We start from the raw sequence: 12652 nt of genomic DNA on the forward strand, positions 1-12652 counted from the left end.
CAAATCAAGGGGCAGAAAGTTCAGCTGCAGAGTTTAAAAGGTTCAGCTGAGAGTTCAGCTGCAGAACAGCCTGGCACCCGTGTAAATCTGCAGTCCATGAGCCACGGGAGCAGGTACAGCTGCTGCATTTACCCTGCAAGGACCTTCTTCAGGTTCACCTTCCCTTAAAGTCACTGTCCCCCTCTTCACATTTTGGGGGCAGCTGATGCTGAATGAGGCTTTGCTTAAGGCATGTGCCAGATCCTTAATCTTTCGTGCTCACACCCCTTTTACTGCTTCTTCCTGCTGCTTCTCCATGGCAAATGATGCCCAAAAGGGATTTTTCCGTGGGCTAGAACAGAGGGCCAAAGAGCTCTGCTGAGAATGCAGCAGGGATATGCAGAGGAATCCTATATATGCTGCAGGGTGATCTAAGGTGAATGCTTGTGCTGAGTGCCAAGCTCAAGAAAAGCTGTCAAGTGGGCTAGAAGGAAAGACAGCCCCAAATGTTTTTGCAACACAGGTGCAGCTTCTGACACTTCATTATCTTTACATAATGGATCTAGCCACAGCGATAGGGAGGTGAAGTTTCATGGAGAGCAGTACAGTGAACTCTTTTTGCAGTATTTTATAATCAAACACTACAATCCTTTGGAAGACATGACTAAAAGTGCAAGTGCAGACAAAGCCACCCTTAGGTAATTCCCTTGATTAAAACTCTCAGACTCAAAATGAATCTAATTAAGGACATTGTGAAGGCACAAAAAGTCAGTATGCACTTATGGCCTCTTTTGCAGATGGTGAGTTGCCAAACAGAATTGAGAATCTTAACTGCAAGAACCATCGACAAATTCAAAGGGGATGGTAAATTAGGGATGGCAAAATTCAGACTGTTACATAACAGCAATGCTGCCAGATCTCCTGGTTCTTGCATTAGATGCAAAAGGCCCTCCCAAGAGAGGACATAGTGCTTTTTATAAAAAATACTGAAAAAGGAGACCGCCGACACATGCCATCCTCAGTGACACAGCCAGCACAACTGATGAAAGAGGATACCTTTCCTAGCAGTTTGTTTTTCCTTCGTTGTTCGACACTGTTCCCTGCACCACTGTTGAGAGACATCCAAACACATGGTGTCCTCATCTAATAGAGTTGTCACAACTGGCCAGATGTCTGTTTTTTTTTTTCCCCTTCAAGACTTTTTAGGAGGCAATATGCTTTGATGTGTCACTAGAAGTTTTCATTTCATTAATCAGCTTTCTATCAAAATGCTGATGTTTCACAGATATTTTTCTGTGATAAAGGCAAGTCAGCTAAAAAACACTGTTGAAAACAGATAGGGAAAATATCGACCACTTGAAGTTAATTTCTGTCTGATTTGATTTTCTCCAACTGTTGCATTAGTCTCCCAGGAAAATAAGTCTACTCAAGTATAGTAAAATGTGCCTATAAATATGTGATACAGATAAGACAGACAGTTTGTCTGTTTGGTTGAGTAGAATACTGTTTGATAAAAAAGAAGCAGAAGGTACTTGGGAATTACAACTTATTTGCCTTCACTCCATTCAGTTCTATAATCAAGAAAAAATACAGATAATAACAAGCTTTAAGTAGGCAATTACCTCAAGGACCACATGTTGTACTCTACAATCAAAAAAATAGCAAATAAGTGAAGGGTTGAAATATATTCTAATAGAAAGTTGGGGGCTTTTTTCTTCATACACTCAGAATTGCCTGGGTTAGAAAATACCTTAAAAGACCATCTAGTCCCACCCATGGGTGGGAATGCCTTTCACTAGAGCAGGTTGTCCAGCCTCATCCAGCCTAATCTTGAGCAATTCCAGGCATGAAGCATCCACAGGTTCTCTGGGCAACCTGTTTCAGTGTCTCACCAACTTCATAGTAAAGAATTCCTTTTTTATGTCCGATCTAACTCCACTCTCTTTCAGCTTAAAAATATGACCCCTTGTCTTGTCTTTAAAGATCCTACTAAAAAGTTTGTCCCTGTCTTCCTTTATAAGCCTCCTTTAAATGGGGAAAGGCCATGATAAGGTCTCTCCTTCTCCCGGGCAAACAGACCCTGTCTTTGCTGAAGAGGCACTCCAGCCTTCTGACCATTTCCTTGGCCTCCTCTAGACCTGCTCTAACAGGTCCACATCCTTCTTATGCTGGGATCCCAGAGCTGGACACAGCACTCCAGGTGGAGTCTATCACAGTAGAGCAGAAGGGCAGAATCCCCTCCCTCACCCTGCTGGCCACACTGCTTTGCATGCAGCCCAGGATACAACTGGCATTCTGGGCTGAGTGTGCATTGCCTGTTCATGTCAAGTTTTTTGACCCACCAGTACCCCCAATTCCTTCTTCTCCGGGCTGCTCTCAATTAATTTATCTCACAGTATTTGCTGACACTGCTGATTATCTTGACTTGAGTGCAGCACCTTGCACTTGGCCTTGTTAAACTTAATGAGGTCCACATTGGTGCACGTCTCCAGCCTGTGACAGTCCCTCTGGATGGCATCTCCTACCTCCAGCATAACAACTGCACCATTCAGCTCAGTGTTATCTGCAAATTTGCTGGAGCTACACTCAATCCCAGTGTCTGTTTTGTTGATTAAGATGTTAACTAATATTGGTCCCAGAACCAGTTTCCACTCTAACAGTTTACAAATAATAACACTTGAAGTTATTCTGATCTTAGACAATTTCTCATGCTTAGAAAGAGAACAAAGTTCAATCCTCAGTTTACCATTTTTTGTGACACTATATGCATGCACAGATATCTAACAAGAGACAAACAAAGAATACTCAAACACTTATTTTTTATGGTTTAAGAAATAAGTATCCTAAAAATGCCCAAGGCATTTAAAGCTGCTATATAAAAAGTCAGGTCATGATGTTGCATTGAGTGCAACTGCTCTTGATTTGCTACAAATGTTCAACACAGTTCCAGTTCTCAAAGCCTCACAGCACCATTCATGCTGCAGCCCTCTTAACATAAACACAAAACAACATAAACCACATCACAAAGTCAGTCCAAAGTCTTTAAAAATGGAAACTAATAATTAGAATGAGCTAATAAGCTACTGGCCTGGATCCTCACCTGGTAAAGACTGGGTAGTTCAACTGTTCAATCGATATTTTTAAGTGGCTGTCATCATACAGACAAACAATAACACAAACAATTTTAACATAATATAAAGACGATCAAAACCCCAGAGCTTACAATCACTTGCAATATTAGTGACAGACTGAGCAAGAGTGACGACTTGAATTTGTTTCTCATTCACCTGCTCATAAAAGGTGACAAGTTGATAGCTGTGGACCAACATCATGCTGTGGTCCAGAGCCAACGGAAATGTCAGTGAAATCTTGCCAATTCCTTAGGTGCAATAAATCATCAGAGCTCTATTAGTCAGCCCTCTAACTTCCAACACCGAAAGATTTGGCTCTATCTACAATGCATGTTCAGACAAGATATAAATCAAAGCAGTGTCAACTTGACCGCAGTTAGGTTTTTTCCTTCTCAAATATTACTCAGACTTTGATAGTTAAAAGCAAATCTCACTGAAGTCATCTAATTTGCAGGAGGAGGAAAGCATTTATATCAGAAATTTCCTATAAACTCAGCAGACCAAGTTTTACTCATTATCCATCATCCCAAAAGCTGTTGTTACCTATGCTGGACAAATTCCTACTTAATAGTCTGTAAAGCACTTGAAATCATCAGTCTTTCTTGCATAAGAATGTGGAAAAGCAAAGATGCATCTCCCCTTCCCTGCATCATTGCCTGGATCTGGACAGCTCCCAGTCACCACATTCAGCTGGGGCCCAGTTACAACAGTAACTCTGCACTCCCTAAGCTGGACTCCACCACCACCCTATACCAAGCTTGCCACCAATCCCCACTACTCCAAGTTGAATGCATTAAATTCCTGAAGAGTCTGAACTTCTGGAGAAGAACTGCTAAGCCACAACTCAACACATCAACAGTTTAGGCTTCCCAAGGAGCTTGGTCTAGACTTAAGACTCATTACTGTTCTTTCTCAAATGCATTAATTATGGAAATTTTACCTGCCCAGAGCTGCTTCAAGCACAGAGACTTACCATTCAGTCCCTCAAATCTTTGTATTAAAAGGCTCAAACTTACGGTAGAGTGCTGAATGGGTATCCAGGCAGGTGTTTCGACTGAGCATTTGTGAGATGGGCATCTGCCATGGCTCTGCTGCAAATAAGTGAAAAGGGCATTACACACAACACAGTACGTGCTGCAATCGCTAGGCGCGATGGGCTCCATTCCATAGGGAGCATCTAGGAGTTTGCTCGCAGTCATCACACCTCACAAAGTCATTTTCCACTGTCATGTAGGAAGAATAATCTGCAGTTTGCAGGACCAAAAAGGCCACATGAGTTGTCTATTAATTTTGCATTGAAGTTCTGGGTTACGTGGATGGAAATACATCCACTCCCAACCCGGAGCGTGTGCCATCTGCCTTCCCTCCACAGTGGAGCATTCAGAGAACGGCGGAGTGTCAGTCAGCAGGTAGAGATTGGCATTTTTCTCCCATTTCATGACAGGCTGCATTTTTTCCATTATGTCCCCTTTGAACCGGTGATAGATGCAGCCTGAGACACCCATCAGGGCTATTTTCTAGGAAGAGTAAGTATGTCCCAAATTTTTAGGGCATGTTTCTTTTCTGAGCAGAATGCTCTGTTTGCTCCCCAGGTTGGTCCCTGGAGAACATGAGCAAATATCCAAGACTCCTGCAGTTCCCTGAAACTTTGCAGAACAAAAAGAGTGAGGGGTTGATTTAAAGTCTAACATTCCACATGGCAGTGCAAGATGCAACCATCAGGCCTTCAGGCTGATCTTCCTGTAATCTCCCTTGCATTTGCTGTGATTCAATTACATTTCAGCCAAGGTTTGGAGCCCATCGGAATGAATTGCACAGCAGATTGGGTCAGAGTCCCTGAAGAAAAGTTCAGAATAAATTCTGGTGTCTGCCACCATTACTCTCAGCATTTCACATAAGAGTCAAACTATTATTTAGCTCCCTGAATTGGAGGACTCTTGTAACCAGGTATTTTCCTGAAGCTGGAAGTAGTATGGGGGAAAAAAAAAAGCTTTCTTCTTTTTATTTTCATTTAAGCCTGATATATCACAAGCAGCTACATTGCACCTTTCTTTTCCCCATGCTGAGAGTAAAGGATAGAAACCTCTGCAAACACTAATGATTAGATTTCACACAATTTTCAGTTTTGAGTCTAATTTAAAAGCTACTAGTGTTTTGTTCTTTATCTCCAAAAAGTTAAGATTTGTAAAGCAGTGCAGTACTACTTTTACAAATTAAAAAAAAAAGTGGATATCAGATTAAACTTTGTATTCTCCAAAACTTAAAACTGGCTATCTTTAACATTTTCAATTAGACAACTTCAAGAAATATTCAGAAAAACAGCTAGCAAGCAAGAATAATTGTATTTTAGATAACAGTTTAGAAAGTCCTTTTTAAAAAGATTTGAAAAAGTCACTGCTATCATAGCACCAGAACCCTGCAGGTGTGTGTTATCTCCTGTAAGGAAGGGATGAATGTAACAGTAAACAGTGTAATCCTATCAAGATAATAAAACTATAAATTAATTCTGATTAAAAATACAGCATGAAACACTAGTAATTATTTTTTACTTTAACAATTGTACACTTTCGTTCTTCATTCCAAGGCAAGTTAAAGGCAAGGTTATTAATAATGTGCTTTGGACTGAAAGTATTTTTCTGATTAAAAGCCTGATCTTACAGATGGAACTATGTATAACTTTGTCAGGAGACTCCTCAAAAAGACTCCTTGCATTTTTAAAAGAACACTTTTGCAAAATAAAAGCTCCAAATCTCATAGCAGGAGGGGCTTATTGTACTCTTGTCTTTGAGATTCATACCTAAATTGTCCCAAGGCCTAGAATCCCCTGGCACTTGCGCATATTCAAAGGTCAAAGAGACAGCAGTAACTGGGAATTGCTGAGAGGCAGCAGTTGTACAAAGTTCCCAATTTTTCAGGGCAAGAGCTGTGCTGGTTGTTCCTCTGGGATGTAGGGTGACCTGCAGTGTTTGGCCTTTCACAGCTGGATATTTGAATTACTGTTCTGGTAACATGACATTGCACTGGTACTGTCTGAGAAATGCATGTAGTTCAAGGGCAAGGACTGAACACTTCTACAGCTTTTTGGGGATTTGGAGTTGGATTATTTTTGAAAATTACAGAATATTTCCTATTTGAATGATCACTTCTTTTTGTTTTGTGTAAAAATCAATGCATTTCACACCTTTCATATCTTAGACCCTCACCTAGTTGAAACAAGTCTTAGATATAAGGTTGTATATCAGCTGCTGGTCACACTTTCCTTCCTAAATGCTCAGGGTTTTTTAATAGCCAAAAGCTCCAACATCTAGAGAAGCCAATTTTAAAAAATAGCCAAACATTCAACACTACCTAAAGTATTCTGCAGGCATATGCAATACAAGTAAGCATAGGAATAAATACATTGGCAAATATTTACAGGCTGTAGAAGGAATTAATTAAATTTGATTATTACTGCTAACATTTTCCTCAGCTTAGGAGTTTGGTAAGCCAAAAAAATACAGAACTTGGCCCACCACTACACTAAAGGCTAAAAATCTCAAAAGTGATGAGAATCCATAGTTTAAACCCATCTTTCTTCAGAAAGCCTTCAAGGGAGGACAGAAGCACCTCAAGTTTGTTTTTTCATGTTTGCCAACAGTCATGTGCAAATATACCTTGCCCTGCTGTTTGGGGGAATATGTGCCAATACAAGTTTTTCTCCATCCTAAATGGAAAGAGAGGGGCTGTTTCTCTATAGGTCATGAATGAGTGATTTCCAGAGTCTTGCTTTAATCCCTTTTCTTAGAGGATACTCTGCCTCCTGCACTGAGCTTCCCCTTGAGACAGCTCCTACACAGTGACAGACACAGCCATCCAGGCAGAGACTTTATCACAGCTTACTGAAATCAAAGCCTTCAAAATACACAATAAGATCTTCAGCTCATATAATTTTTATATAAAGAGACTTGGGTACATAAAAGAATAATTTCATTCTCATTGCTGAATTCAGCATCATTCACAGCTTTTTTTCTGGGATGACACTTCAAACACTTGACAAATTGCATAGCAATGATACAGCCAGGAAGCAATGAAGCAATGGCCAAAGGCAGATAGAAATGCTACCCTCACATTCAGCTAGAGACAGTGCAGTTTCTTCTCTGGAGGCCCTGACACATGTAATTCCCAAACCTATAGGTTTATCAAACCTCCAGAAATGCAGACCCCGGGGGTAACCAGCAGACAGAAAGGCACCAATCTCAGGAAACAAAAAACAAGGCTGCAAGCCCTTCAGAGTCCATGCACAACACCTGCCTTCCTAGCAAGCAGCCCTTAAGCAAACTTCTTTGTTACATGCTTTCCTCAATCAGGTGTTAAAATAACTGACTGCTACCAGCACTATTTAGGAACATCAGTATAATGTATTTGGAAATGCATTAACACAATGCAGAGAGGTAGCGCATCAGTGCCCACAGCAATTGCAGAGGGAAATAACTGCACACTGAATATTGAACTAGAAGGTGAGAGCTTTGGAGCACTGCACAAGAGAGGTTTCAGGTGGCAGAGATGCAACTGCACCTCAGCAAGCTCTGGGGAAGATTTCAAGGAAGAACTCCTCTTTTGTGTTGAGCGACTTCAGGAGCAAGTAGTATAGTATATCTTATTGCCACTTTCTCATAGGCAGGGAGAGATTTTTATATACATAAAATTTCAATATCAATACCAAATTTGGATGGCCAAATATTAACATGATTCTGTCTGGAGACACATTCAGAGGCAGATCTTAGCTCTGCAGGAAGATGGAACAAAATCCAGAGAGGATATTTAGGAATATAAAGGTTCAGGGCTTGTTGAACTGCAGGACTCTCTAAGATCACACTTAATATTCATTCTCAGAGAAGATATTGCTGATGAAAATCAAAAGAAGTCACAGGCCATATTCCATTTGTAGCCACTGAAATGGCCAGGAACACAAATACAAGAAATTGTATCCAAGTCCTTGAGTGAGGTCTCTAGTAACAAAAGCATTGGCTGAAGTCAACCCCAGTGGAACATTCTCAGCTACTCCTACACATCCTTCCAAATTATCTTCTCTGATGCTCTGGAGACATGAAAATCATAGATCTCAACTAGAGGTCTCAGACTGAGCAAAATATAATAACATACCAGGCCATACCCCTGGCCTAATGATTCACTCATAAATAACCATTCCGTTCTCCTTGACTGCACATATCTTCTCATTTTCCTGAAGTCTTGCATCAGGTGAATGGACACAGAAAGAAATTTGCACAGCAGTATCAAACTGATTAACACAGAAAAGAAATACATGTTTATGTTGAGAATAAGAGCCAGAAGACAGATATTTTCTGCTTTTCCAGCTATGCCAAATGCATAAAAATACAGCTCACCTTGGCACTGGGAAATTATCTTCCCACCTCCACCCAGGTCCTCCAAATATTAAAAAAAGCACCTGCTAAGGATATATAGCTCTGCTATCATTAAGCAGCACTATTACTGAGGCAGCATCAAGCTCTCGTTTCCTTTTCCTTGCTCAGTGTCTTGTTCCACTTTACCTCACCTCTGCAGCTCTCCACTGCTTTGCAGTATCAAGCCCAAGCCATATCTGCCTGAGCTGTTAATTGAACATTTTCTGCTCTCAGTTTATAGAGCTCTTCATAGATTTATGAAAAAAATCGCCCTTCTCCTTTCATAGCTCATAACCAGTCTCAATAAAGACATCTCTCTAAAATCAGCAAATTATAATCTAATGAAATCTATTGAAAAATTCAGTTGCACTAAACAAGGTCAGTGCTCAGAAGAAATGAAGTGTCACCCAGAAATGGAGATCAAAGTAATTCCCTTCCATTCCTGCTGCTGCCATAGAGACCAAGGGAGGGGGAAGAAGGGAAGAAGAAATTTAACAGACTTAATTCTTCCTGAAATTTATAATTAACTACAAGGGAAAAGGGACTATTATCACATTTCTAAAGAATAAAGGAGAAAAAAGTTGAGCTTTTGACAAGATATAATTACCAGACATTACATATGCAGTGCACATTGGTTTGTTCTGTGTAATTTTCTTGAAATTCCCCCCTCCCCAAGGATTTTATTTTTCTAGAAAACACAACATGTGTCTCATCAGTTTACATTCATAATGTCTGAAATCCAAATGCTAGAGGCTCAGAATAATTGTTTCAAAATTTAACATTGGTAAATAAAGATTTGAAATAAATACTCAGATACACTCCCCATCTGTCAAACATCCCTGAGCATATTCTCCAGCTAAGATAAATGGTAATCAATGAAAAGGATCTTCCTACTCTTCTAAGCCTGTGTAGTTTAGCCAGCAGCCAACCCATAGTCATCAAAGCTGTCCTCAAGTACCACTTTAGAATAGACTTTACTAAATTATATGTAAATTTTATGGATTCAGCACTATTACACTTTTAGGGTCTGGCAGGAAAACACCACAGTTTGAAGTGCCCATCAGCACCTAATAATGACTATAGAAAAAGATTTTGAAAGATTTTGATTCTTTGCTAAATGTGAATCTCTGGGGGGGGGGGGGGGGGGGAATCATTATGTTTCCTTTGTTTTCAGTTTGTTATAGCCAGGAAAGTCAGCACAAAAAAAAACTTAGCTATTCAGTTTATGACTCCAAACTGCAATCATTCAAAGCCTGGAGTCTTGGAAAGAAAAAACAACAAATGTTGCCTAGATCTATTAACAATATGCAGGCACAAAAATGTGGGGGTTTTTTGTTTGTTTCATATCCAGCTAAATTTAAATCATATCCTCGTGCCATATTGCTCTCTATAGCTTTGTTAGTTTAGGTAAGATTATACTGGTTTGTAACACCTGAGGCACTAGTTAACCTCAGTATCTATATTGAGCTTTATAATTTCCTAATTTTGGGACTGACTTACAGGCTCTCAGACACATACAGCCTATCTTTCAGGAAGTCCCACAAAACAAACTGAACCTCGTTGCTTAAGTATATGCCTTTTTAAATCTCTATATTGAGTATTTTTCAGATTAACATAAGCAAACGGGAGAAGTGATGGGACAACAGGCCTATGACAAAGTCACCTCAGCATAAATAAATATTCTAACTATTAGCTATCAGGCCCAAATAATCAATAATTCAAGTGGACCTTCTAGTGGATTCCTCTGCAAAGTGGAAACAGCAGCTGGCACACAGTGTGTGGACCTGCTCCTCACCTCCACCAGATGACCTGATCTTATGGACCATTCTGCCCTTCTCAGAACATCTAAGAACTGCTTCTGCTGCCACTCTAAATCAGAGAGTCTGGAACACTGAGGTCACCTCAGTTGTGCCATATCCACATTTTTCCATTCTTCAGCCATGTCCTAAAGACACCCTCCACATAACTGAGTTGGTTTTGAGATCGGGTTTTGTAGGCTAAATGCTGAATGGTGCTCTCCTTCTCACTTGGAAAATCCACAGTATCCCAATGGGACACAAGACCTGCTCCTACATTTCCCAAACACAGCATACCATCAACATGGATTTATAATGATATACTTAATATAGTTTTGAAGTGAATTAGCTGGACAAATTTTATAGCTCTCTTCTGTTTTACTCTTAACTTCATGCTACAAAGTGATGAGTGTGTGGAGTGGGAGAGACCTACAGAAAAGTCCTAGCACACCCAGGGTATAAGCCAGAGGTTTGTCCTGTCACTGACCACTGCAACTTCTTATTTTCCATGACCATCATACATATTCTGAGTTCTGAATCTGTTCAGAATTTTGCCTAAAGTGCACACAGTGGTGTCCCCTGTTCCACATATATGGCTGGATGAGCAGAAGAAAATAGGATAGACAGATGTTGCTGGCTCCTGGCAACCTTGTCATTCAAAATTGTACACATGCAACTTTGGGCTACGTTAACAACATAAACAAGCTTACTGCTTTTCTTCCCAGCACCAATACAAAATAGGGGAGTTTCCTTCTGTCTTTATTTCATTGTTTTAAATGTGTGAATTAAATTCTTAGAAAAGGTGCTGGATGGGCAGCCATGAAGGAAAATTGGTAATTTTTCAAACTAGACTACTGCAGAATTTGTAAAAAAGCTACAAAAATGAAAACAAAATGCTGAACTTCTTCACTAGTGGAATGAACCGAGCATTTTATTAACACAAAAGAAAACAAAAACAAAACAAACCACCAACTTTTTTTTTCTATTTTCCAGTTATGTGAATAATCACATTTTCAATTAATTGCTCCACAGGGGTCAGTGACAATCAAATTAAATGTAAGACCTGCCTAGTGAGTAATCTGGTGTAAATCTCTACTTAACTGGAAACTAACAACAAGAATCTCTACAGAGAAGTAAATGTTGCAGAATTTTCAATATTTTGATGCCAGGAATTTATTTTTGTAGCTAAAAAACCAAGTTCAAGCTGAATGTTCTCCCTGGTTCTGAAGGCAAATTTTCTGTTTTACAAACTGAAAGACACAGTTCTGGGACACAGGAATCCTACTGCTGCCAGTGCTCAGCGCTGAGAACTTAGGAGTCAGGCACAAAAGGTAAGTGGTTTAATATTCTTAAATAAATTTGGATTATTTAAGTGGTGTCTCTTCTTTGTGTACATCTCCTCAAAACACAGAAGCACTCAGGATAAAATCTGAGATCTTAAGCAAACCTCAAAACACAACACTCATACAAGTGGCAACTAACACTGATAGTTCTTAGGGATGTTACTGATGTTAAGGATACTAAACCACTAGTCTAGAGTGCCCAGGAAGTTATAAAAACTCTGTCCTGATGGAAGATCTTTAGCTAGCCTTGCCATTGGCCTTCTGGGTTTAAGCCTGCAGAGTTGCCACATCTGAGCTCTCCCTTCTAGCAACTAGTGCCAGAAAGCTTTTGGGGCTTTTTTCCCACTGAAAGCTAATCATCTTTTCTATGCCACATGATACCAAGAATTGAGGGTTTTGGAGGAGCACCTCCTGTTACAGCGAGGAACATCGAGCTATTTATGCTCTTTCTCACTAGTGGCAGCTCCTGTTGTATTCATGAGTCTGTAAAAGGCAGAAGGATGGAAGGAGAGCTGGAGAGGACAGCATGTTGCCTTTGACTGTTGGGAGGCACAGTGGGAATGTTCTTCCCTTTCAAAAACTCCTGGTGTTCCCGCTGGAATGGAGGCTCAACCTAAGCTTTATTTATACCTAATTCTTTCTAATGATAAAATAATGCCACCAATTAACATGCTTTATGTGACAGTAAAGGAAAGATGCTATGCTGGAAACATGATCAATTAAAATAAACCAGGACAGCCATAAGAAGCTGTCTTTGACTGATTCAGCATTTCTGCAGTTCTGGGCTTAGAAATGCATGGAAAAATGAAGGAAATAAAAGGAGGAAGAAGTTGTACAAATTAATATCTTAAATCTATCTTAAACATACTTTACACTTTGGCTGAAAAAACATCAGTAGGATTTAAGATTTGGCAAGGTATATCAGAAATTAATTTTATTAGATGCAATCTTTTACCACACGGAGTTCAAAGCTGGATCTGTAAATCCATTTAACATAATGT

The 12652-nt window shown here is 39.9% G+C and overlaps 1 protein-coding gene across 7 annotated transcripts in view; it reads right to left on the bottom strand.

The window, feature by feature from the left end:
• DLG2 (discs large MAGUK scaffold protein 2) overlaps positions 1 to 12652 on the bottom strand; it is a 983561-nt gene that overhangs the window by 813882 nt on the left and 157027 nt on the right. For 4 of the 7 annotated variants that reach the window (XM_054269787.1, XM_054269773.1, XM_054269776.1 and 1 more), the window contains one exon: positions 4127 to 4201. The exons of the other annotated variants lie outside the window; for them this stretch is intronic. In XM_054269787.1, the coding sequence (XP_054125762.1) occupies positions 4127 to 4201 (75 nt within the window). The remainder of the gene's footprint in view (positions 1 to 4126; positions 4202 to 12652) is intronic. 7 annotated transcript variants of the gene reach the window in all.

The sequence above is a fragment of the Melozone crissalis genome, unplaced genomic scaffold, assembly GCF_028551555.1.
Source record: "Melozone crissalis strain CALT ecotype California unplaced genomic scaffold, PUWL_Pcris_2 ptg000008l_1, whole genome shotgun sequence".
Classification (NCBI taxonomy): Eukaryota; Metazoa; Chordata; class Aves; order Passeriformes; family Passerellidae; genus Melozone; species Melozone crissalis.